Source organism: Globicephala melas, chromosome 11 (assembly GCF_963455315.2).
Source record: "Globicephala melas chromosome 11, mGloMel1.2, whole genome shotgun sequence".
In the NCBI taxonomy this organism is placed as follows: domain Eukaryota; kingdom Metazoa; phylum Chordata; class Mammalia; order Artiodactyla; family Delphinidae; genus Globicephala; species Globicephala melas.
In genome coordinates, this window is record NC_083324.2 from 36,463,231 (window position 1) to 36,487,139 (window position 23,909).

The 23,909-nt window shown below is 56.4% G+C and overlaps 2 protein-coding genes across 4 annotated transcripts in view; both read left to right on the top strand.

Moving 5' to 3' along the window:
* WDR82 (WD repeat domain 82) overlaps window positions 1-635 on the top strand; it is a 30,518-nt gene extending 29,883 nt beyond the window's left edge. Inside the window, exon 8 of the mRNA XM_070046631.1 lies at window positions 361-635. Coding sequence (XP_069902732.1) covers window positions 361-386 — 26 coding nt within the window. The 3' untranslated portion in view covers window positions 387-635. The remainder of the gene's footprint in view (window positions 1-360) is intronic.
* Window positions 636-5,906: 5,271 nt separating this feature from the next.
* Window positions 5,907-23,446, top strand: LOC115858941 (twinfilin-2). Of its 3 annotated transcripts, none has more exons than XM_030867343.3 (9): window positions 5,907-6,194; window positions 9,904-9,981; window positions 12,260-12,438; window positions 12,853-12,948; window positions 13,182-13,286; window positions 13,435-13,560; window positions 14,259-14,409; window positions 14,526-14,647; window positions 20,357-23,446. In XM_030867343.3, the coding sequence occupies exons 1-9, from the start codon at window positions 6,170-6,172 to the stop codon at window positions 23,444-23,446; spliced, it is 3,972 nt and encodes a 1,323-aa protein (XP_030723203.1). In that variant the 5' UTR covers window positions 5,907-6,169. The 3 variants fall into 3 exon arrangements, with proteins under 3 accessions (XP_030723203.1, XP_030723202.1, XP_030723201.1); XM_030867342.3 differs by lacking the exon at window positions 20,357-23,446 and adding an exon at window positions 15,087-15,694 and having other exon boundaries at window positions 5,961-6,194; XM_030867341.2 differs by lacking the exons at window positions 5,907-6,194; window positions 9,904-9,981; window positions 12,260-12,438; ... (3 more) ...; window positions 14,259-14,409; window positions 14,526-14,647 and adding an exon at window positions 19,395-19,472.
* Window positions 23,447-23,909: the final 463 nt, after the last annotated feature.

Genomic DNA, 23,909 nt, shown 5'->3' on the forward strand with positions numbered 1-23,909 from the left:
AATTTATTATATATATTCTATATATTTTATATTTTCAGCCATAAAAAAAGAAATTCGGCCATTTGTAACAATGTGGATGGACCTTGAGGGCATTATGCCAAGTGAAATAAGTCAGAGAAAGAAAAATACTGCTTGATTTCTCTTATACGTGGAATCTACGAAACAAAAAACAAAACCCAAACTCATAGATACAGAGAATAGATTGGTGGTTGCCAGAGGTGGTGGGGCAGGAGGTGGTGGGAGGTGGAGGCAAAATGAATGAAGGGGGTCAAAAGGTACAAACTTCCAGTTATAAGATACGTAAGTCCTGGAGATGTACTGTACAGCATGATGACTATAGTTAACAATACTGTATTGTAGGGCTTCCCTGGTGGCGCAGTGGTTAGTAATCCACCTGCCAATGCAGGGGACGTGGGTTCGAGCCCTGGTCCGGGGAGATCCCACATGCTGCGGAGCAACTAAGCCCGTGCACCACAACTACTGAGCCTGCACTCTAGAGCCCGCGAGCCACAACTACTGAGCCCATGCTCCACAAGAGAAGCCACTGCAATGAGAAGCCTGCGCACTGCAACAAAGAGTAGCCCCTGCTCGCCACAACCAGAGAAAAGCCCGCGTGCAGCAACAAAGACCCAATGCAGCTAAAAAAAAAAAAAAAAAAAAAAAAAAATACTGCATTGTATATTTGAAAGCTGCTAAGAGAATAGATCTTAAAAGTTATCACAAGGAAAAAAACTTGTAACTCTGTGGTGATGGATATTAACTAAACTTATTGTGGTAATCCTTTCACAATATATACATATATCAAATCATGTTGTACACCTTGGACTAATACAATGTTATATGCCAATTATATCTCACTTTAAATAAATGGATAAATAAAAATTATATAGATATATATGTTAAATCTTTCCTCTTCCCCTCCTTTTCTTTACCCAAATGATAGCATACTCTACACTGTATACTGCACCTGAAGTTTTCACATAAGATACCTCTATCTTTTTGTATCAGTCCTTGAAGAGCTGCCTTGTTCCTTGTGAGGGCTGCAGAGCAGTCTCTGCAAATATGCAGACTTTATGTAGCTAGCCCCCCAATGATGAACATTCAGATTGTTTTCAATTTTTTGCGTGGGCATATAATTTTTTGTGTGGGCATATTAGTAGGATCAGCCTAGTAATGGAACTGTTGTGTCAAAGGCATTCATTGTTCATAGCAACACTATTCATAATAGTCAAAAGATGGAAACAGGGGCTTCCCTGGTGGCGCAGTGGTTGAGAGTCCGCCTGCCGATGCAGGGTACACGGGTTCGTGCCCCGGTCCGGGAAGATCCCACATGCTGCAGAGCGGCTGGGCCCGTGAGCCATGGCTGCTGAGCCTGCGCATCTGGAGCCTGTGCTCCGCAACGGGAGAGGCCACAACAGTGAGAGGCCCGCAAACCGCAAAAAAAAAAAAAAAAAAAGATGGAAACAACCCAAATATCCATCAACTGGATGAATGGATAAACAAATTGTAGCATATATGCACAATGGAATACTATTCAGCCATAAAAAGGAATGGAATGCTGATACATGCTACAAGGTAGATGAACCTCCAAAACGTTATATTAAGAAGCCATATGCAGGACTCTCCTGGTAGTCCAGTGGCTAAGACTCCATGCTGTAAATGCAGGGGGCCCAGGTTCGATCCCTGGCCAGGGAACTAGATCCCAGATGCTGCAACTGAGAGTTCACATGCTGCAACTAAGACCTGGTGCAGCCAAATAAATAAATAAATATTAAAAAAAAGAAGCCATACACAAAAGGTCACATATTCTAAGCTTCCATTCATATTAAATATCCAAAATAAGTAAATCCATAGAAAAAGAAGAGTAGCCCCTGCTCGCCTCAACTAGAGAAAGCCCACGTGCAGCAACAAAGACCCAATTCAGCCAAAAATAAATAAATAAATAATTTTTTTAAAAAAGAATGTTTTGGAACTAGACAGAGGTGGTGGTTGTACAACATAGTGAATGAACTGAATTGTTCACTTTAAAATGGTTAATTTTATGTTATGTGAATTTCACCTCAATTTAAAAGGGGGGAGGGAATACACATTAATAATTTTGTAGATATTGTCCTACACGAAGTTTGCACCAGTCTATTTCCCCATCCTTTGACCATTGCAATTTTTTATTAAAGTTTTGTTTGTTTTTCTTTTTTTTTTTGCGGTATGCGGGCTTCTCACTGATGTGCCCTTTCCCGTTGCAGAGCACAGGCTCCGGACGCGCAGTCCCAGCGGCCATGGCTCTCGGGCCTATCCGCTCCGCGGCATGTGGGATCTTCCCGGATCAGGGCACGAACCCGTGTCCCCTGCATCGGCAGGCAGACTCTCAACCACTGCGCCACCAGGGAAGCCCATTATTAAAGTTTTTAATCTTTACCTATAAGTAAAAAATATGCAAGTTTAGTTTGATTTCCATTTATCTTCTTTAAAATGAATTATTTTTTATTTATTTATTTATTTTTGGCTGCGTTGGGTCTTCGTTGCTGTGCGTGGGCTTTCTCTAGTTGAGGCGAGTGGGGGCTACTCTTCGTTGCCACATGCAGGCTTCTCATTGCAGTAGCCTCTCCTGTTGTGGAGCACAGGCTCTAGGCAGGTGGGCCTCAGCAGCTGTGGCATGTGGGCCCAGCAGCTGTGGCTCGTGGGCTTTAGAGCACAGGCTCAGCAGTTGTGGTGCATGGGCTTAGTTGCTCTGAGGCATGTAGGATCTTCCCGGACCAGGGCTCGAATACATGTCCCCTGCATTGTCAGGAGGATTCTTAACCACTGTGCCACCATGGAAGTCTCTGATTTCCATTTATCTTAATAGGAGAGGATAACCAACTTTTCACAGGTTTGAGAGACATTATTTGTAGTTCCTTTTCTGTAGATGGTCTTTTTGTATCTTGTGCCCAGTTTTCTACAGGGCCATTGGTCTTTTTCTTATTGATTTATGAGAGCTCTTTATATATTAGGGAAATCAGCTCTTTATTTTGAAATGACTTGCAAGTACATTGTTTGTAGCCAGTTACAGTTTTATGTTTGTGTTTTGGTTTTGATCGTGGGTTTTTCCACATAGACTTTTTTTTTTTTACATCTTTATTGGAGTATAATTGCTTTACAATGGTGTGTTAGTTTCTGCTTCATAACAGAGTGAATCAGTTATACATATACATATGTTCCCATATCTTTTCCCTCTTGCGTCTCCCTCCCTCCCACCCTCCCTATCCCACCCCTCCAGGTGGTCACAAAGCACCGAGCTGATCTCCCTGTGCTATGTGGCTGCTTCCCACTAGCTATCTACCTTACATTTGGTAGTGTATATATGTCCATGCCTCTCTCTCGCTTTGTCACAGCTTACCCTTCCCCCTCCCCATATCCTCAAGTACATTCTCTAGTAGGTCTGTGTCTTTATTCCTGTCTTACCCCTAGGTTCTTCATGACATTTTTTTTCTTAAATTCCATATATATGTGTTAGCATATGGTATTTGTTTTTCTCTTTCTGACTTACTTCACTCTGTATGACAGACTCTAGGTCTATCCACCTCATTACAAATAGCTCAATTTTGTTTCTTTTTATGGCTGAGTAATACACATATACAATGGAATATTACTCCACATAGACTTTTTATTTTTAATGTAAATAAATGTTTTTTTCTCTTATGGTTTCTGGGTTTGGTGACATACTCAGAAGGACTTCTCTACTCTAAGATTTTACAAACTTCTCCCTTTGTTTCTTCAGTATTTTTATAGTTCACTTAAAAAAACATTTAAATATTTGATCCACCTGAAAAAAAAATATGTATGTTTCAATAATTTCAATGGCTGACTCTTTGTTGAGAAACATCAGCAAGAAAGGAGCAACCAACCTGCTCCTGGACACTCTGATCATCCCTAGACTCATTTGAGGAGCTGTGTGCAGCTTTCTCATCTTTCTGCCTGAAACCAGATCTCAGCCAGAGATGCAGTCTGTTTGGATATTCCACTGGTCCTTAGGCTCCTCGCTTGCATCCTAGGCTCTGAAACTGCGCAGGACTGGGCCCCAATCCCAGTCTCCCAGGAAGTTCCTTTCTCTGGTTAAACCCTCATCACTCAGGTGTGAGACAGTGATGGAGGCGATGAGGGCCACTGCCCAGCAGGATTTCTCATCCTTTGTTCCAATTTGAGTAAAGGAAACTAAGGTTCTTGGGGACACTCACTACCTTGTGACTTTGATCAAATCACTTTCTCTCTCCAAATCTCATTCTTCATCTGTAAGGAGACAATAACACCTACCCTGTAGGGCTGTCATGAGGATTAAGTAAAGGTGCCCAGTCATAGTTAGTGTGCAACACAAAGACTCATAGTTCATTCAGACACTTTTTTTATTTGGCAAATATTATTGAGCACCTACTAATCCTGGGCACTGTTCTAGGTGTTGGGGATAGAGCAGGGGCAAAAATTTAATGACTGGTGGGGGGAAAGACAATAAACAAATAAGCAAGTAAATATATGAATCAGGTAGTGATAAAAACAGAGAATGACACAGGGTGGGGCCAACCAGGTATCAGGGGAGACCTTGATGTTAAGGATGCCATGTAGTTCACCCAGTGATGGACATTTTAATAGGGAACATAACCTTATTATTTTTCATCAATCTGTTTTCTTGGTTAAGTCCTGTTTCCAAGAGGTCAAAGTTCTTATGGTTCTGTGGAATTGCCAAGTGTTCTTGTGGAGGTGGCCAGGTCTGAGAGTTGATGTAACCAGTGGCTCTGTGTTGCTGGCCTCATCTGGGCTGTGACAGATCTCAGAGTTGGGGGCACTTACCTACGAACCGTTCTCCCAAGGGCTGGCTGCAGGGCCACACATGGTTTTTATGTTCCACTGTGAGTGCTAGGGTGGCCATGGTGAGCCTACTACACAGGCCCAGTCCTCAGGGCGTGCACAGGAAGATGAACAAGAAAACCTTTCAATTTTGTGTGAGTTGGACTCTCAGGAGACAGGAAACCCAGGGTCTGGGGCACACAGAGGAGGGCTCAATTCTGCCTAGTTAGGGTTGGGTAAAGGGACAGGGAGCAGGGAGCTCAAGCTGGGGCTAGATACCAGGCAGGCCACATCATCCATCATCAACTCTCAGCAACCCCAGCCCCCAAAGCCCACCTCCTTTCTAATCGTCCCATCCAAAGTCCCAGGACAGGCTCTGACTGGACAGACTGGGGTCATGTGCTCATCCTGACTCAATCACGGTGGCCTAGAAGATACATTATGTTGGTAACAGCAGGCAGGGGCTGATGCCAGAGAAGGCAAGTCTGCTGTGTATGGAGCCAGAAGTTGATTAGGAGTTGGAAGTTTCTCAGACTCACCAAGCTCTGACCCTCCTTTGCGCTTTTGCACACGCAATTCTTTCTTCTCAGAAAACTTTTCCCTCGCTCTACCAGGCTTTCCTCCAGGTCTCCGCTCAAATATCACCTCTTCCTAGTGGTCTCTTACTCTGCACAGGGCGCTCGCTGCCACAGACACAGCTCATTTGCTGACTGCCTAGTAGAAAGTCGGTCTGGGCTCCCACTGCTAGGGCAGGGCCTGCGGGCCGGGACGCCTCGAGGAGCCCAGGCCCCCCAGGAGGCGCTCAAGAAACGTCTCCGAGGAAAGGGATGCCACTCAAACACACGCACGCCCATCCACACACAGACCACACCCGCCCCCCGCCCGCTTTAAGGCCACAGGTTGGGGTATGCGTGGATCCCACCCACCTACAAACCCACCTGGCCGGAACTCACGGACACACCCCAGCCATAGACCACTCGGATCATGGTGCACAGGCTCAAACACGCGTGCGCCCACACACGCTCGGCCACACGCAGGCCCTGTTCTCGGCTACAAACAGGGCACGCGCAAGCGCGCGAACAAGGCGATCAACTCAGTCGTGGGCCCACCCGAAACCAGGCGCCCACTACGCGCACGCGCGGCCCCGAGTCCCCGCCCCCTCCGGGTCTCGCCCGTCAGGGGCGGGGCGCTCTGGGGGCGGGTCTGCGGCACCGCCCGGGAAGCTGCGCGAGGCTGGGCGGCCGCCACCACATCCTCCTACTTCTTTTCCTTCTACGAGTGCAAGCGAGCCGAGCCGGGCCGGGGCCAAGCCGAGGGCTCCGACGGCGCGGGCGGAGCGGGGCACAGAGTCATGGCGCACCAGACCGGCATCCACGGTGAGGGAGGATGGCGGACGGGCAGGGGGCCGAGGGTCAGTGCTCGCGGCTGCGCCCCCTTGCTGGCTCTCGGCCCCTGTTTCCTCCTCGGCACCAGCCTGGGGAAGCTTCCTGTTCTCTTTTGCAGCCGCGGGTCGCCTGGGGTGGGCACATCTTGGTGGGATGCGCACTTACTGTGCATAGTTGAGGGTGGGCGTACATGTACGCACACAGCTGGGGTGGAAGTATCGGTGTTCCTATGTGGGGGTGGATGTGCCTGTGTGTGCCCATCTATGTATTTTTGTTCCTTTCTGGGGGGTGGGTGTACCCGGATGTGCACATCTGAGGGAGTGTGCACGCATGTGCATTTGTCTTGTGTGTACAGTTCTGTGTGTTCACATCTGGATCTGACTGCTTGTGTACATCCAGTGCACATGCACTAATGGCTGATTGGACACTGTCGCATGGAATCATCTTTAGACATCAGTGTTTCGTGACTGTGTGCACATGTCTGTGGGTGTCTGTGTGCGTGTGCACAAGTTGGGTGCATTTCAGTGTTCATTTGTTACCATGGATGCATGTATGGCTCGTATTGGTTTGTGTCTGTGTGAGGAGGGGGCCCTGACCTTGGGCTCCTCCTGGGACCCTCACAGACTAGGCTGGGAAAAACCTGGGACAGGTTTTTTTCTAAGTGGGATGTGGAGAGTCGCCAATCTGACCTTGACCTCTGATCTCCCTGCCATTTTCCACTCTGATCCCCTGAGTCTGCCCCAGCCAGTGCTGGAAGGCTCCTGCTCCAAGCTGGAGGCAGGGAAGAGGGTCTTGACCCTAGAGGTTCTAGGCCAGCTCCCCCCACCCCAAGCTTCTCCAGCCCAGAGCATCACCCTCCTCCCCCAAGGGGCCGGTTTCCTCCTTATACAGGATGGGGAAGAAGCAGTGGCCAGGAGCCAGGTGTCCTGACCCTACCTGGGCCTCAGTGTCCTCCTGTGTCACTGGCCTGGGAGGGCTGCCTGGCCTGTGGGGAAGGCCCAGATAGCCCAGTGGTTTGGCTGTCAGCCACTCCTCCCACCACATCAGGATCCCCTGCCCTGGGCCATCACCATCAACCAGCCTGACCGCCTGGATCTCTGCTTGTGGTTGTGGCCACTTGGTGGCTGGCCCTGAGAGGGTTTCCCTGGCCACACCCCACAGGACCAGAAAAGGCAGGGGCCTGGGTCTGGGCCAGCCATTCTCCAAGAAGAGCTGGAGGGGCAGCTTCATGACTCAGCCCCACAGAAGGGAACAGCCCCTCACCGGACCTGCCCCTTCCTTCCCCTTTGTCTGATCATTGCTGCTGCCTCCAACTGAGAGGGGATCAGAAGTTAGGGCTCCTCCTCCCCACTGTAGGCTGACCTGTCCTGTGGCCTGGGCCTTTCCTCACTCCCTCATTTCCCATATGCTGCAATGGGCCTGCCTAGGGGAATCTGAGGGCCTAGCCCCCCTCCCAGCCCTCCTTCTGCCTGGGAGCAACCCACTCCTTCCCATTTCTGTCCTGAGGAGGCCGCAGGAGAGATCACCCTGGATGCCCAGGTGCCAGCCTTGACCTGGCCATAGGTGTGGATCTGCTGCCTCAGAGCTGGGCAGGGGAGAGACCTGTAACCTGAGGCTTACTGGGAGGGGGGCGGGAGGTAAGGCGGGGGTGGGGTGGGGGTGGGGGACATGAATCTTTGATGATAGAGGCTCAGGTGTCCCAGGCCTGGCCTCTGGATTATTGATGGTGGCTGAGGAGGCATGGAGGGGGATGTCTCTTCCACTACCGGGGTGTCACTTTGTCCTGGTAACACTAGAAGGGGCGTGTCAGCCTCTCCCTGGGAGAGGTCTGAGCAGGTGGAAGTGACAGCTCAGCACGGCCTGTCCCGCCGTCATTACAGTAATAAAAACTAATAATTTCTGGGACTTCCCTGACAGTCCAGTTAAGACTTCACCTTCTGCTGCAGAAGGTGCAGGTTCATTCCCTGGTCGGGGAGCTAAGATCCCACATGCCTCAGGGCCAAAAAACCAAAACATAAAACAGAAACAATATTGTAACAAATTCAATAAATACTTTAAAAAAATGGTCCACATCAGAAAAAAATCTTAAAAAAGTATTAGTAATTGTTATTAGGAGAGGCTCTAACCATGTGAGGGGTATTAGCTCCATGTTATAGATGAGCTTGAGGTTCAGTGAGGTCAGAGGTCACAGATAGCTATGGGAAAGGTGGAGCCCCTGAGGTAAAGCTCTTCATCAGGGACCTGCTTGGGGTCTGCTGAGGGGCAGCTCTGTCCTGGTGCATTGGGGCTGTGTCTCCATGCCATGCTGCTCTCAGCCCCAAGGGCCTGCCGGGCTTAGCTGGGACCCTGCCCACCCAGTGGCCTTGGAGGGTGGTGCACAGCGTGAGGTCTCAGGCTCAGGGTCACCCTGCATGATGGGCACCTGAGGACATGACCAGAGTTTGTTTTCCTAAAGGCCCCCCCCCCACCCCGCCCTCGAGCTGCCGGGTCTGGGCCCTATAAATATTCTCTGACCTCAGCCGTCCAGCTGTGTTCCTGCAGAATTCTCCTGACCCCTGGGCAGCCCCAAGGTCATGCTGGCCTGGCCCTGTGCACCCAGAGACCCAAGTAGGTCCTTCCCAACTTGGACCTTGGTTTCCCTCTCTGAACCACCAGTATATCTGTGACTTCCAGAGCTAGATCTTCCCTAGCTCTGACCATGATCCTCACTTCTGCAGTTGGGTCCTTGGTCACTGGCTGTCACCTTTCAGGTCTGTGGCTCAGGGACCAAGACAGGGTCTGTTTTGGGGAGACCCTGAGAGTCACTCCTCTTTCCAGCTGCCTGGGGGTGGAGGCTTATCGCCTCCTGGCAGGGCTGTGCCAGAGCTGGCCTGGCTCCCCAGGGCCTCTCAGGGTTAGGCAGTGTGGCTGGTGGGCTGGGGCTGGGTGTGCATGCATGTGTATTTCTGTGTACACTTTGTACAGCCACTCGCCTGTACAAACATGTTAGCCATGCTCTGCATTTGCCTGTGTGTGAATTTATTAGCACCCTGGGGACTGTATCTGTGTGTGTGTGTCTGTGTGTTTGCACGTTTAAATGTGTGCGTCCATTTATGTTTGACCAGCTGAGTGGTGTGTTCATGTATGAGGGCGTTTGCATTTCTGTTCCTCTCTCTGTCACATAGTGTTTATATATTTCGTTCACACATTCCTGACTGAGTGTGTACCCATTGGCACGTGCAACATGCAATGCATGTGTGTGTGTATGCATGTACACATGTGAGTAGACATAGTGGGCAGTGTGCATTGGGAGCAGTTGTTCTTGTATTTCTGTCTGTGGACATGACGGTGCTGGGAGTGTCCCAGGCCAGTTCTGTGCTGGGCCTTCTTGGGGGGCAGGGGACAGGAGGGGGCCGTTCACTCTGGCTGGTTTGGCCTGTCCCAGAGCCCGCCCCATTCTCGGGTGGGCTGTCCCATCCCCGTGTGCCCTGTCAACAGAGCCATCCCAGCCAGCAGGCCGCCCGCCTGCCACCTCTGCTGGCTAAATTTGGGAGCTTGTGTTCAGCGGCTGTCTCAGGTTCCCAGTCACATGGGGGGCCGTATTTAACCCGGCTCCCAGCTCCGCCACCAGACCCCCAGGACAGAGTGGGCCCTGAGTGTGTTCCTGCCCACCGTGCTCCCTCTGTCTGCTCATCCTCCACCATGTTTCTTGTTCTGGTAGCTACCGAGGAGCTGAAGGAGTTCTTTGCCAAGGCGCGGGCTGGTTCTGTGCGGCTCATCAAAGTCGTCATTGAGGACGGTGAGTGCTTCCTACAGGCGAGGGTACAGGCTGGTGGCTGGACCCCGCTGCTCCTCTGAGAGGTGGGGGACATTGGCCTCCAGCCCCCTCAGGACCTCAGTTTCCCATCTGGAAATGGGAGGTGTCTTGTAGGAGAGGGCTGGAGGTGGGCATGGTCATTCTGCCTGTTACACTGAGCAGGAGGCTGAAGCTGGGGGGATAGCAAGGAGAGCCCTCCCCAGAGGCTCTGTAGTTGGCCGTTGGCCTAGTCAGGGGGCTGGGCTGGGTTAGGTAGGGTGGCAGAGGATGAGTAAGGCCAGGCACTGCCCCGTGTGGCTAGTGCCACTCACCTCCCTGTGTGGTCGGCAAGCCTGGCCTCGCTTGGCCACTGGCTCGGGGAGATTCCTAAGGAGAAGCCAGGGCCCTAACCTTGGGAAGTGCCCTCACAATGGGGAGAAGGGACTCGTGTCAGCCTCTTTGAGAGCAGGACTAGGGGATTCCGGGCTTGGCTAGGCCTTGACCTGGACCCAGGATACCTGGGGCTTCCACAAAGGGAGGTGCTGGGGATATAGGGATTGGGGGGGCAGGTGAGCTTGAGCTGAGGCCTGAAGTGGGGAGGGGCTTTGAGGAGGTAGAGGATTAGACTGAGGCGTGGGGGGACTTGGGGTAGAGGAGTCCTGGAGTAGAGGACAGCTGAGGGGCTGGCCCTGCAAGTAAAGGGTGCAGACTCCAGGACTGGGGGTGAGCCGGGCCGCCACGAATCCTTCCAGCCCTTCTTGGTAGCCATGCAGTAGTGGGCCCTGCTGGGGGCTCCCCGAATGGGCTTGGTGCCCAGCTGACTTTTCACACATTGAATTGGGTCAAAGCAGGGTCTTCCCAGACCCAGAATTCACCCCAGGCTTTAGGGCCAGAGTTGTGCTGGGCTTTGTCCAGGGTCCCCAGATTCAGATGCCCTCAGAGGCTGGGTTGGGGTCATTGGGGTAGGTCAGCTCCCTGGACCCCTCCGAAGAAGTAGACTCATGGACCCCAGTCCCCAGCCTTCCCTGTCGCCTCCCAGACAGGTCGTCCCTGTAGACGTTTACCAGGAGGAGTCTCTAGGTGAGCCCTTACCTGCATTCAGCATTACAGCTGTTGGGGCACCTGGGAGTGCCCAGGAGGGTCCAGGCCTGCTGACAGGCAGCCATTGCCCAGCTCCCACTGAGTGTGGCTTGATTTCCTGATTTTTCTAGAGAAGCCATGAATTCCACTTCTTATTTGAAAGTTCCCAGTTTGAAAAATGTTGGCAACACATTAAACAACTTGGGCAGTGCTGTTGGGGTCCAGTCGGCCTGTGACTGCTGGGTTTCAGCCTTGATCCCATCTGAGCTCTGGGAGGATAGGTGAGGAGGCCAAGGCCAGAGGGAGGCGGCCTGGCTTGTTGGGACTCCTGGACAGCCAGGCCCCGTGCCCCCATCAGGAGGGCCTGGTAGTCAGGTGCCGGTACCCCCTGGCCAGGTGGTGATTGTCCCCTTGCCCCAGTTCTTCCTCTAGCCTGGGCCTGTGCACATCTGGGCTGGTGTTCGGTGCCACACTGAGGCCTTGTGGGCTGATAGGTCAAATGTATGTCCAGCCTCGATGCCCCATTCAGCCACTCGGCCCCAGGCATTTAGAGGTTGGCTGCTTTTGATTTGTTACTTTTGGAGAAGCTGCAGCTGGTCGGGGGCAGCAGGGTAGCTGTTCATACAGCGTCTGGTAAGAGCCCCTGTCTCCCTCTTGCCCATGTGCCTTTGTGCCTGCAGATCCCTGTGGCCTGAGGCTGTGATCCCACTTCCCATAGCACATTCTTTCTGAGAAGGGTGTGCTGGGGTGTCTGCTGGAGCCCCAGGCTGAGGGAGGAGGGGGCAGTAGGTAGCCCAGTGGGGCTGTGTGCTGAGGAGCTGTGCGGTGGGTCTGAGTGTGTGGATGTCTGTGAGGGGTCGCGTTGTCGATGGCTGTGGGCATGTGGCTGTGTGTCTTGGTGCGGTTGCCTGTGCTGGGTCAGCTGTGGGCATGTTCTCGAGACCATTTCTGTGTGTGTGTGTGTGTGTGTGTGTGTGTGTGTGTGTGTGTGTGTGTAGAAGGTGCGACCTCGGGCTGGCGGCTCTGTGTCCTCATTCACTCATGACTGAGTCACACAGACAGCCTTCAGGGACGTGGTGGCTCCAGGGGAAGGTGGGGTGGGTGGTCAGTGGGTCTGAGTCACCGCCAGAGGCCGAGGCCCACAGTCACAGGTGGGTGTGGGACATGGCTACTCCTTGGCTCACCTGGCCTCTGCCCCCAGAGCAGCTCGTGCTGGGTGCCTCGAGGGAGCTGGTGGGCTGCTGGGACCAGGACTATGATGGGGCCGTGCTGCCGCTGCTGGATGCCCAGCAGCCTTGCTACCTGCTCTACCGCTTGGACACGCAGAACGCCCAGGGCTTCGAGTGGCTCTTCCTCGCCTGGTCACCTGATAATTCCCCTGTGAGTCCTAGGGACCCCTGCCCAGCCCCCAGATTGGAGGAAGGGGGAAGCTGGGTCTGATTGAGATAACACGGCCCTGCCCCAGGGAGTCTGAACGGGGGAGACATCAGATCCTGCTCTAGAGGGTACGAGAGCAAGGGATGAGGTCCTGTGCTTGGAGCCTGGGGTCTCTGAGAGCCTCCTAGCCAGATAAGCCTGGCTGTAGGAGGCAAGAGGTTGGGCTGGACAGCGGCTCCCCCTGCTGTCTGAGCCGCCCTACTGCAGCCTCGCCCCCTCTGCTGGGTGCTCTGCTGCGCCCTCTGCTGGGTGTGTGGGCACAATGAAGTGACCAGGTCCTCACCCAGAGGCTCCTGTCTGCTCCTGGACGGGCAGCCCTGCCTGGAGGGGTCTCATGGCTTGGCCCCCACCCTTCAGGTGCGGCTGAAGATGCTGTATGCAGCCACACGGGCCACAGTGAAGAAGGAGTTTGGGGGCGGCCACATCAAGGATGAGCTCTTCGGGACTGTGAAGGTAGGCCCCCTCCCCTGGGCGCCCCTCGCCCCCTTCAAGGCCAGGATCACTAGGTTGCGGTCATGAACCCACAGAGGGTGAGGTGTTATACAGGGTCCAGAGTAAGTGGGTGCCAGGCTTGGGGGTGAGTAGGGAGGGCTGCGAGGGTCCAAGGTCTGCAAGCTGGGGTACTTAGTGGGCTTCTGCCAGCCCACCCCAAGGTGCTCATTTATGCCTCTACATCCACCGGCCAGGATGACCTCTCCTTTGCTGGGTACCAGAAGCACCTGTCATCCTGTGCGGCACCCGCCCCGCTGACCTCGGCCGAGAGAGAACTTCAGCAGATCCGTATTAACGAGGTGGGTGTGCTGGACAGGGTGGGCAGAAGTCCTGGCCCGAGGCCTTCGAGGTCACGTCATGCCCTGCTGGCCAAGCCTGTGCTCCCCAGGTGGGCTACACCCTGGTTTGGGCATGTGAGGGCCTCGCTTAATGTTCATCTGTCCCCAGGTGAAGACAGAGATCAGTGTGGAGAGCAAACACCAGACCCTGCAGGGCCTGGCCTTCCCTCTGCAGCCTCAGGCCCAGCGGGCACTTCAGCAGCTCAGACAGAAGACAGTCAACTACATCCAGCTGGTGGGTGCCCGTCCCCTGTCCCAGGCACACACTCAGGGTGTGCTGCACCTCCACCCTGCTCCTGTGCACACGCATGTGCTCACTTCAGCTCACCCACGTACTGGTGGGAACACGCTGCCCTCCATCCCTACCTGTTCCCTACAGTAGCCACGTGCGGTGGCTGCACTCTGTTCCCCTGCCCTGCCCTGCCCGGCTCACCCACAGGGACTCCTGTGAGACACTGTCCCTCAATCCGCCCTCCACGCTGCATAAACACATCACCCCTGGGTTCACCCCTCAGCCCTGAGCCCCTTCCTGTCCCAGACTCCCTCTGCAGCCCCCTGACCACCCCCTTTCCCCAGCCAGGGTCCCTCTGCCCCAGTGGTGCAGCCTGCCCCCTTTCAAGCAGAATGGGTCCTCAGCTCTGAGGATAGGCTGGCCCAAGGGTGATGCCTCCTTGAGGTGAAGGCCCTCTCCACTGTCCTGTCCATTGTCCTTGCTGGGACTTGCTCCTCTAGCAGAGTGTTCAAAGGGGCAGAGTTGGGGCAGTGCCCAGGAGTGGCCTCTTCAGAGGGACCCGCATGGCAGGATGGGGGAGGGGAGCCCCGGGAGAGGGAGAGATGACAGCAGGTTCCCACCTCAGGGAATTCTTGTTGGCGAGGGTGGGCCTGGGCCCTCCCCCGCGCGGTGCCCTCACGTCTCCCCCTGCCCCTCGGCAGAAGCTGGACCTGGAGCGGGAGACCATCGAACTGGTGCACACAGAGCCAACGGACGTGGCGCAGCTGCCATCACGGGTGCCCCGAGATGCCGCCCGCTACCACTTCTTCCTCTACAAGCACACCCATGAGGGTGACCCCCTGGAGTCTGTGGGTGAGTGGCCGCAGCAGGGCTCCCGCGTTGGCCCACAGCTGGGTGGGCCGCCTGCAGGGGCCATGGGGCGGCAGGAGTCCCAGGCCCACTGCGGCTCACCTCCCTGTTCTCTGCAGTGTTCATCTACTCGATGCCCGGCTACAAGTGCAGCATCAAGGAGCGCATGCTCTACTCCAGCTGCAAGAGCCGCCTCCTCGATTCTGTGGAGCAGGACTTCCAGCTGGAGATCGCCAAGAAGGTGGGTGCCCATTCCCTAGGGCCTCGCCTCCCAGGGCCCTGTCACCCCACCCTCCACGTGGGGCATCAGGGTCCCATGAGAATGGCAGAGCAGGGGCATTGTTGCCCTGTTGGTTGGATGGGGAGACTGAGGCCCAGGGGGTAGTGTGCATAGCCCAGGCCGCCCAGGTAACTGATGTCTTGGACAAGCCCCAGCTGTGACACCCATGTCTCTCCTTTTCCTGGGTCTGGAAGGCAGGTAGGGGGTGACAAGGCCTACAGGGCAGCAGGCCCTAGGCTCTGTGCTCCTGGAGGTGCGTTTCAGGTGGGGATCTGAGAGGACACCCCAGGGCTAGAGTGAGAGAGATCGGGGGGTGCCCCAGGAGTGGGGGTGACCAAGGGTGGTGTGTGTTAGGGCCCTCCACCCTTGCAGTGACCGGCCACTGCCTTGCCCTGCACAGATTGAGATTGGCGACGGGGCGGAGCTGACGGCCAGCTTCCTCTACGACGAGGTGCACCCCAAGCAGCACGCCTTCAAGCAGGCCTTCGCCAAGCCCAAGGGCCCCGGCGGCAAGCGGGGCCACAAGCGCCTCATCCGTGGCCCCGGCGAGAATGGGGACGACAGCTAGGTGGCGGGACCCGAGCCCTGCTGGCATGTGGAACGGTGGGGCTGCCCCTACCCGACCCCGACCCCATCCCCGTGGCCACCTCCCTCCTTCCCAGCCTGGGCTCTGGGGTGACCTCCTGTGGGCAGGAGGGCTGGTGAGTGAACATTCTTGCAGCTTCCGAGGACCACTGGGCTGGCATTTTGCGACCCTCCCCCTCTGCTGTTCCTGCCTCTCTTCCATGTGCCCAGGGCATCTGGGGACCCTGCCCAGCTGGTTCAAGGGGCTGGGTGGGGGGCCTGGCATGAACCTGGCCCCCAGGGGAACTGAGACTAGGGTCCCAGCATGGCCCAGAAGCCTTTGGCCACAAGGGGTGCAGTCATTCGGGGCTGGGGCAGGGGGTCATTGCAGGACGAGATGGTTGAATGCTGTATTTTTTAAAGAATAAAGTATTTTTAAATCAACAGCTGAGTCTGGCCCTGAGGGACCATCTCTGGCGCCGGGAATGGGGAAGCCCTGAGCATAGAACTGTCCCCTCCCAATGCAGAAGGGGCCTGTTGGCCTGCTACGTGGAGCCCCAGCCCTCCCGGCTGCAGATGTGTGGGAGAATCTGTGTTCCTGTATACGAGGGCACAGCGTGGAGAGGCCGGCTTGTCGATGGGAGCTCCATCCAAGAGGCAGGCACACCTGTGCTGTGATGTAGGGGATCTGGGTAGGTTCGTTTTCTGTGGCTGCCGCAACAAAGTACCGCAAACTTAGTGGCTTAAAACGACACCTTTAGGGCTTCCCTGGTGGCGCGATGGTGGAGAGTCCGCCTGCCGATGCGGGGGACGCGGGTTCGTGCCCCGGTCCGGGAGGATCCCACGTGCCGCGGAGCGGCTGGGCCTGTGAGCCATGGCTGCTGAGACTGCGCGTCCGGAGCCTGTGCTCCACAGCGGGAGAGGCCACGGCAGTGAGAGGCCCGCGTACCGCAAAAAAACAAACAAACAAACAAAAAAACTACGCATTTATTCTCTCACGGTTCTTAAGTCTGAAATGAGTCTTCCAGGGCTAACGTCACAGTTTTAGCAGGGCTGTTTCCTTCTGGAGGCCTCGGGGGAATCCATTTCCTCACCTTTTCCACCTTCTAGAGGCCGGTTGCATTCCTTGGCTTGTGGCCCCTCCATCTTAAAAGCCAGGGGCATAGCATCTTATCTCTGATTCTGCTTCCGTGATCATATGGCCATCAGTAGTCAAATCCCCTCTGCCTCTGTCTTATAAGGACATTGTGATTGTATTCAGATAATCCGGAATACTCTGCCCATCTCAAGAGCCTTAACTTAATCCCACCTGCGAAGTCTCTATCACATAAGGGAACATATTCACAGGTTCTGGGAATTAGGACATGGACCTCCTTGGGGGCCTGCCACACTGAGTAAGCTCTGTCCACGAGGTTTCCCGGCTGCCGTGGCCCTGAGGCATGGTGGCTGTTTCCGTGGACCTCTGGGTCTTGGTGTCTCCAGCCCATGTGTGCATGTGCAGACTTCACTGTCATCTCATGGGCCCTCTCTTGGGTACCTGCATTGTGCCCCGAAGGGCCTGGGTTTCTGGTCCCAGGGAGTCTGGGAGAATCTCCCTCAGGCTTGGGATTCAGCAGGAACCAGAACTTCATTCTCTGCCTCTGAGAAGTGGGTGGAAGACCCCTCCCATCCTGGGTGGGAGTTGTGCAGGGGTGGGGACATGTGGGGCCGATGATGGATTCAGCTGCTCGATGGGCACCGTCCTTTTTCTTGAGAGTGCATCTTGGGCTGGGATTCAGGGCAGTATCCCATCCCTGGGGCCTCTCTCAGCCCCTACTAAAGCCCTTATTTATTTATTTTTAAAATTAATTAATTAATTAGTTTATTTTTGGCCGCATTGGGTTTTCGTTGCTGCGCGCAGGCTTTCTCTTGTTGTGGTGGGCAGGGGCTACTCTTCGTTGCAGTGCATGGGCTTCTCACTACAGTGGCTTCTCTTGTTGCGGAGTGTGGGCTCTGGGCTCTAGGCTCACGGGCTTCAGTAGTTGCAGCACACAGGCTCAGTAGTTGTGGCTCATGGGCTCTAGAGCGCAGGCTTAGTAGTTGTGGTGCACGGTCTTAGTTGCTCCAAGGCATGTGGGATCTTCCCGGACCAGGGCTCAAACCCATGTCTCCTGCATTGGCAGGTGGATTCTTAACCACTGTGCCACCAGGGAAGTCCTGAAGCCCTTAGAATTGTAGGGAGGAGAGCTGGAACCCTAGCCAGAATCCAGAGAAGGAGACCTGTCCTTTCCCACCCCAAACACTGGTTCTCAGGTGAGCAGGAGGACAATGCCATCACCCTCAGACTGCTAAACCGCCTGGGCCTGTGCACCAGCTGGACGCCTGGCAGCTTGGCGCCTGCCTGCCATGACACCATCCAGAGGTGGGCACAGAGAAGCACAGACAAGCTTCCCCTCCCAGCAGAAGCCCTATTTGTTTGTTCATTCATTCAACCATGACTCAGAAACACTCTCTGTGCCTGCCCAGGGCTGAGTGCTGGAGACCCATGGATTCAGCAAATATTGAGCACCTGCTATGTGCCGGGTACTGTGCTGGGCTCTGGGGACACAGACAAAGAGGTCCTTGCCCTCAAGTAGCTGACGTTCCAGCAGAGGAATAAGAGAATATACAAGAAACCATGAAAAATCAGTATTATGGTGTGTTAGCAGGTAAAGACTGTTAAGGACAAATTACGTAAAAGAGCTCAGGAAAACCCAATCTGGGGTAGGGGGTTTATAAGAATGTCAGAGAAAGCCTCATTGAGAGGGTGATGTGTGAGCAGAGATGTAAAGGTGATGAGGGAGGGGGCTATGTGAGTATCTGGAAAAAGCTTCAAGACAGGGGGAATGGGGACTCCCTGGTGGACCAGAGGTTAAGACTCCATGCTCCCAATGCAGGGGGCCCAGGATTGATCCCTGGTCAGGGAACTAGATCCCTCATGCCGCAGCTGAAAGATCCCGCACGCCACAATGAAGATCCTGTATGCCACAACTAAGACCCAGCACAGCTAAATAAACAAACAAACAGCACATTCAAAGGTCCTGGGGCAGGAGAGTACATGGGTGTGTTCAAGCCACAGCTAGAAGGCCAATGGCTGGAGACTGGTCAGGGAGGCAGTGAGAGGGCAGATACCATAGGACCTTGCTGGTTATGATGTAGACTGGCTTTGACCCCAGAAAGGGCCGTGGAGGTGTCTGAGCAGAGGAGGGACCTAATGTGACCTAAGGGTCTAATGAGAATAAGCTTTGGGGCTTGAGAGCAGAATCAGGACAACCCTGAGGAGGCGATGACTGCACTGGTCTAGGCAAGAGGTGATGGCGGCTCAGACCAGGCTGGTGGATGTGAAGGTGGGGGGCAACGGGCAGATTCTGAACCTGGAGCCAGCAGGACTTGCTGAGGGTCCCGGGTCACCTTGAGGCTTTGGGCCTGAGTGATCTGTTACGATTCTTACCTGGGTCAGAAGGATCGTGTGAGAAGAGCCTCAGGGGAGGATGAGCCAGGAGGTCTCAGCTGGTCCAGCCATGGGGTTTGTTCTCTGATGGTGTGTTGGGAATGCAGAGGAGTCCTTGCTCCTAGAGGAAGTGGCAGCTGCAGTGGGGCAGGTGAGCCTGGGCAAGGCCAGTGCTGCCCCCCGACCCTGTATGCCAGGCCTGGCATGGCACACAGCCCTGGGGATGGGGCCGCAGGGCAGGAAAGGGCAGTGCGGGAGCTGCTGGCCTGAGAGTGCTGCCTGGGGGCAGGGGCTGAGCAGGCCCTGGCATGGGTGTCAGTAGCCCACCCAGGTCTGGCACTGCCCCTAATTCCACTCTCTCACTGACCTTAGACTGGGCTCTGGTGGTTGTTTCTCCCCAGACTTCCCAGAGGACCGGTGTGAGGCCCGTGTGGGATGTGGAGGGTTCTTAGGACAGGCTGTGGAGAAGAGGGGTGGGGGGGAGAGTAGAAAGAGGAAGAGGTGAAGGGGCCGGCTGCCACCTGACTATGCAAATAGCCTCTGACTCATTGCATCCCCCCCCCCGCCCCGACACCCCTGCCCTGGGCATGGGGTGGGGGAAGGAAGGGGGCTAGGTTATTGCGAAATTCTCACTTCCTCTGTTCCCCAAGCTGTCACCACGGGAAGGGGCTGTGAATGCGAAGCATCCTTCCCTGCAGCTGCTGCCTAGTCTGCCAGCCAGACCCTCTGGAGAAGCCCCCATTCCCTGTCATGGTAGGATAGCAGCCCTCAGTCCCCAGGGAAGGGGACAGTGGGAAGTGGTAGGGAGAAAGGTGGGATTGGTGGCTGCAATGGTGAAAGGGACAGTCACCCAGATGGCCCTGGGGAAACTCACTGAACCCTGAAGATATCAGAGCAGAAGACCTCCTCTGAGCCATGAGACACAAACCCATTGCTTGGGTGAGGAGGCTGGGGCCTAGGGCTGCGCTCAGTGGTGGTGCTGGGCTGCGAGCAAGGGGAGCACCCAGGCTGGGCCCTGTCTGCCCTTTGCTGCCCAACCTCCCCTCCAATCCGTTCTGACCCACAGCAGGTTGAGTGCTTGGGCTGGGTGAGGTGGGCAGATGGGGAAAGAGCTGGGCAGTGCCCACTCTGGCCAGGACCCTGGGTGGTAGACAGCCTGAGCCCCAGCAGGAGACCCTCATTCCCACCTCTTGGCCAAACGGAGAGGGAGGGCTGGGAGAAGCCTGGTAGAAAGCAGAGGGAGATTTTCAGGGGGCTGGAGGGAAGGGAAGATGCCCCTTTGCTCAGGAGGAAAGAGAAATGACCTCTGAGGAACGGAAGGGGAGAGTCGGGGAGATCCTGGGGGGCCTGTTGACCACCTACCTGGCTCTCCTGTCCAGTTGGGGTTTGGTTGAGTGAAAGCTCTAGATCATGAGTCTGGATTCCAGGTCTCAGAACCAGTTCTGACTCCCCGTTCTGAGTCAAAGGCTGGGCCTCAGACCTGAGTCCAAGTTCCCTGTGGGCCTTGGAGGTGGGATGGGCACTGGGCAGAGGAACAGGAACCTCCCTGGAGGGCTGGGAGCCCTGCGGGAGACCCGGGGGGTGGGGCAGGAGAGGTGGAGCTGGGGCCGTGCCCTCACACGGTGCCCACCCCACAGGGCCCCTGCCGTGCCCGGCACCCCCTTTCTCTCCTGGTGCAGGCGGTGGCACTGGCTGCAGCCCTGGCCCAGGGCACCCTGCCTGCTTTCCTGCCCTGTGAACTCCAGCCCCACGGCCTGGTGAACTGCAACTGGTTGTTCCTGAAGTCTGTGCCACACTTCTCGGCCGCGGCGCCCCGGGCCAATGTCACCAGCCTCTCTTTGCTCTCCAACCGCATCCACCACCTGCATGACTCCGACTTCGCCCACCTGTCCAGCCTGCGGATCCTCAACCTCAAGTGGAACTGCCCGCCGACCGGCCTCAGCCCCATGCACTTCCCCTGCCACATGACCATCGAGCCCAACACCTTCCTGGCCGTGCCCACCCTCGAGGAGCTGCACCTGAGCTACAACGGCATCACGACCGTGCCCGCCTTGCCCAGGTCCCTCGTGTCCCTGTCGCTGAGCCACACTAACATCCTGGTGCTAGACCCCACCCACTTCGCCGGCCTACACGCCCTGCGCTTTCTGTACATGGACGGCAACTGCTACTACAAGAACCCCTGCCACCGGACACTGGAGGTGGCCCCGGGCGCCCTCCTTGGCCTGGGCAACCTCACGCACCTGTCGCTCAAGTACAACAACCTCACGGAGGTGCCCCGCCTCCTGCCCCCCAGCCTGGAGACCCTGCTGTTGTCCTATAACCACATTGTCACCCTGGCGCCCGAGGACCTGGCCAATCTGACCGCCCTGCGCGTGCTCGACGTGGGTGGGAACTGCCGCCGCTGTGACCATGCCCGCAACCCCTGCATGGAGTGTCCGAAGCACTTCCCCAAGCTGCACCCCGACACCTTCAGCCACCTGAGCCGCCTCGAAGGCCTGGTGTTGAAGGACAGTTCTCTCTACAGACTGGACAACAGATGGTTCCGTGGCCTGGGCAGGCTCCAAGTGCTAGACCTGAGTGAGAACTTCCTCTATGACTGCATCACCAAGACCACGGCCTTCCGGGGCCTGGCCCGGCTGCGCAGCCTCAACCTGTCCTTCAATTACCACAAGAAGGTGTCCTTCGCCCACCTGCACCTGGCGCCCTCCTTCAGGGGCCTGCTCTCCCTGAAGGAGCTAGACATGCACGGCATCTTCTTCCGCTCGCTCAGCGAGACCACGCTTCAGCCGCTGACACACCTGCCCATGCTACAGATTCTGCGTCTGCAGATGAACTTCATCAACCAGGCCCAGCTCAGCATGTTCGGGGCCTTCCCGGGCCTGCTCTACGTGGACCTGTCGGACAACCGCATCAGTGGAGCTGCAAGGCCGGCAGCCACCTTGGGGGAGGCGGACAGTGGGCCGAAGATCTGGCTGCCGTCCAGGGACCTCGCTCCAGGCCCACTGGACACCCTCAGCTTGGAGGACTTCACGCTAAGCTGCAAGAACTCCAGCTTCACCTTGGACCTGTCACGGAACAACCTGGTGACGATCCAGCCAGAGATGTTTGCCCGCCTCTCGCGCCTCCAGTGCCTGCGCCTGAGCCACAACAGCATCTCGCAGGCGGTCAATGGCTCCCAGTTCGTGCCGCTGACCAGCCTGCGGGTGCTGGACCTGTCCCACAACAAGCTGGACCTGTACCACGGGAGCTCGTTCACGGAGCTGCCGCGACTGGAGGCACTGGACCTCAGCTACAACAGCCAGCCTTTCAGCATGCAGGGCGTGGGCCACAATCTCAGCTTCGTGGCCCAGCTGCGCTCCCTGCGCTACCTCAGCCTGGCGCACAACGACATCCGTAGCCGTGTGTCCCAGCAGCTCTGCAGCGCCTCGCTGCAGGCCCTGGATTTCAGTGGCAATGCCCTGAGCCAGATGTGGGCTGAGGGAGACCTCTATCTCCGCTTCTTCCAAGGCCTGAGAAGCCTGGTCCTGCTGGACCTGTCCCAGAACCGCCTGCATACCCTCCTGCCATGCACCCTGGACAACCTCCCCAAGAGCCTGAAGCTGCTGCGTCTCCGTGACAATAACCTGGGCTTCTTCAACTGGAGCAGCCTGGCCCTCCTGCCCCAGCTGGAAACGCTGGACCTGGCGGGAAACCAGCTGAAGGCCCTGAGCAATGGCAGCCTGCCGTCTGGTACCCGGATCCGGAAGTTGGACCTCAGCGGCAACAGCATCGGCTTCGTGACCCCCGGCTTCTTTGTGCTCGCCAAGCGGCTGGAAGAGCTCAACCTCAGTGCCAACGCCCTCAAGACGGTGGAGCCCTCCTGGTTTGGCTCCGTAGCGGGCACCCTGAAAATCCTAGACGTGAGCACCAACCCGTTGCACTGCGCCTGTGGGGCGGCCTTCGTGGACTTCCTGCTGGAGGTGCAGGCTGCCGTGCCCGGGCTGCCCAGCCGAGTCAAGTGTGGCAGTCCCCGCCAGCTCCAGGGCCGCAGCATCTTCGCGCAGGACCTGCGCCTCTGCCTGGACGAGGCCCTCTCCTGGGACTGTTTTGGCCTCTCCCTGATGGTGGTGGCCCTGGGCCTGGCTGTGCCCATGCTGCACCACCTCTGCGGCTGGGACCTCTGGTACTGCTTCCACCTGTGCCTGGCCTGGCTGCCCCGGTGGGGGCAGCGGCGGGGCGCAGACGCCCTGTTCTACGATGCCTTCGTGGTCTTCGACAAGGCACAGAGCGCAGTGGCCGACTGGGTGTACAACGAGCTGCGGGTACAGCTGGAGGAGCGCCGTGGGCGCCGGGCACTCCGCCTGTGCCTGGAGGAGCGTGACTGGCTACCCGGCAAGACGCTCTTTGAGAACCTGTGGGCCTCGGTCTACAGCAGCCGCAAGACCCTGTTTGTGCTGGCCCACACGGACCGGGTCAGCGGCCTCTTGCGTGCCAGCTTCCTGCTGGCCCAGCAGCGCCTGCTGGAGGACCGCAAGGACGTCGTGGTGCTGGTGATCCTGCGCCCCGAAGCCTACCGCTCCCGCTACGTGCGGCTGCGCCAGCGCCTGTGCCGCCAGAGCGTCCTCCTCTGGCCCCACCAGCCCAGTGGCCAGGGCAGCTTCTGGGCCCAGCTGGGCACAGCCCTGACCAGGGACAACCGCCATTTCTACAACCGGAACTTCTGCCGGGGCCCCACGACAGCCGAATAGCACAGAGCAACAGCCCAGCGTGCCTCATCGCCCCACCTCTACTTGCCCCTCTGCCTGGGATGCCCCAACCTGCCTTGCTCGGCGAGACCACTGCTCTGCCTCCCCCTCCCCCCAGCCCCCTGGCATATAGCAGGCACTTAATAAATGCTACCGGAGGGCCAACCCCTAACCCTGAGCTCACTGGAGGTGTGAGTGGGAGGAAAAGGGGAGAATTCTCCAGGCCTTCCTAAAATGAAGGGGAGCAGGAGGTGATTTGGGGGTAATTGTCATGAGAAAAAGGGAGGGCCCACGGGGCATGGGTCCGCAGGGGAGGGAAGATGCTAAGGGCAATTGTGTTCACTGGCATCTTTTCAGGGGAGTCTGAGGAAGGTCACCGAGTGCGGCCTTGGTCTTTCCCAGAGAGCAGGCTGGGTCTTCTGCCCCTGTCAACCCCTCCCCAGATGCCCAGGCCTACCGAGCTCAG

Excerpts from the sequence above, each read along its gene's own strand:
- LOC115858941 (XM_030867343.3), top strand. The coding sequence starts at position 6,170 with ATGGCGCACCAGACCGGCATCCACG. Across the intron at positions 6,195-9,903 it reads GCACCAGACCGGCATCCACG|CTACCGAGGAGCTGAAGGAG; the intron begins GTGAGGGAGGAT and ends TTGTTCTGGTAG. Across the intron at positions 14,410-14,525 it reads TGACCCCCTGGAGTCTGTGG|TGTTCATCTACTCGATGCCC; the intron begins GTGAGTGGCCGC and ends TGTTCTCTGCAG.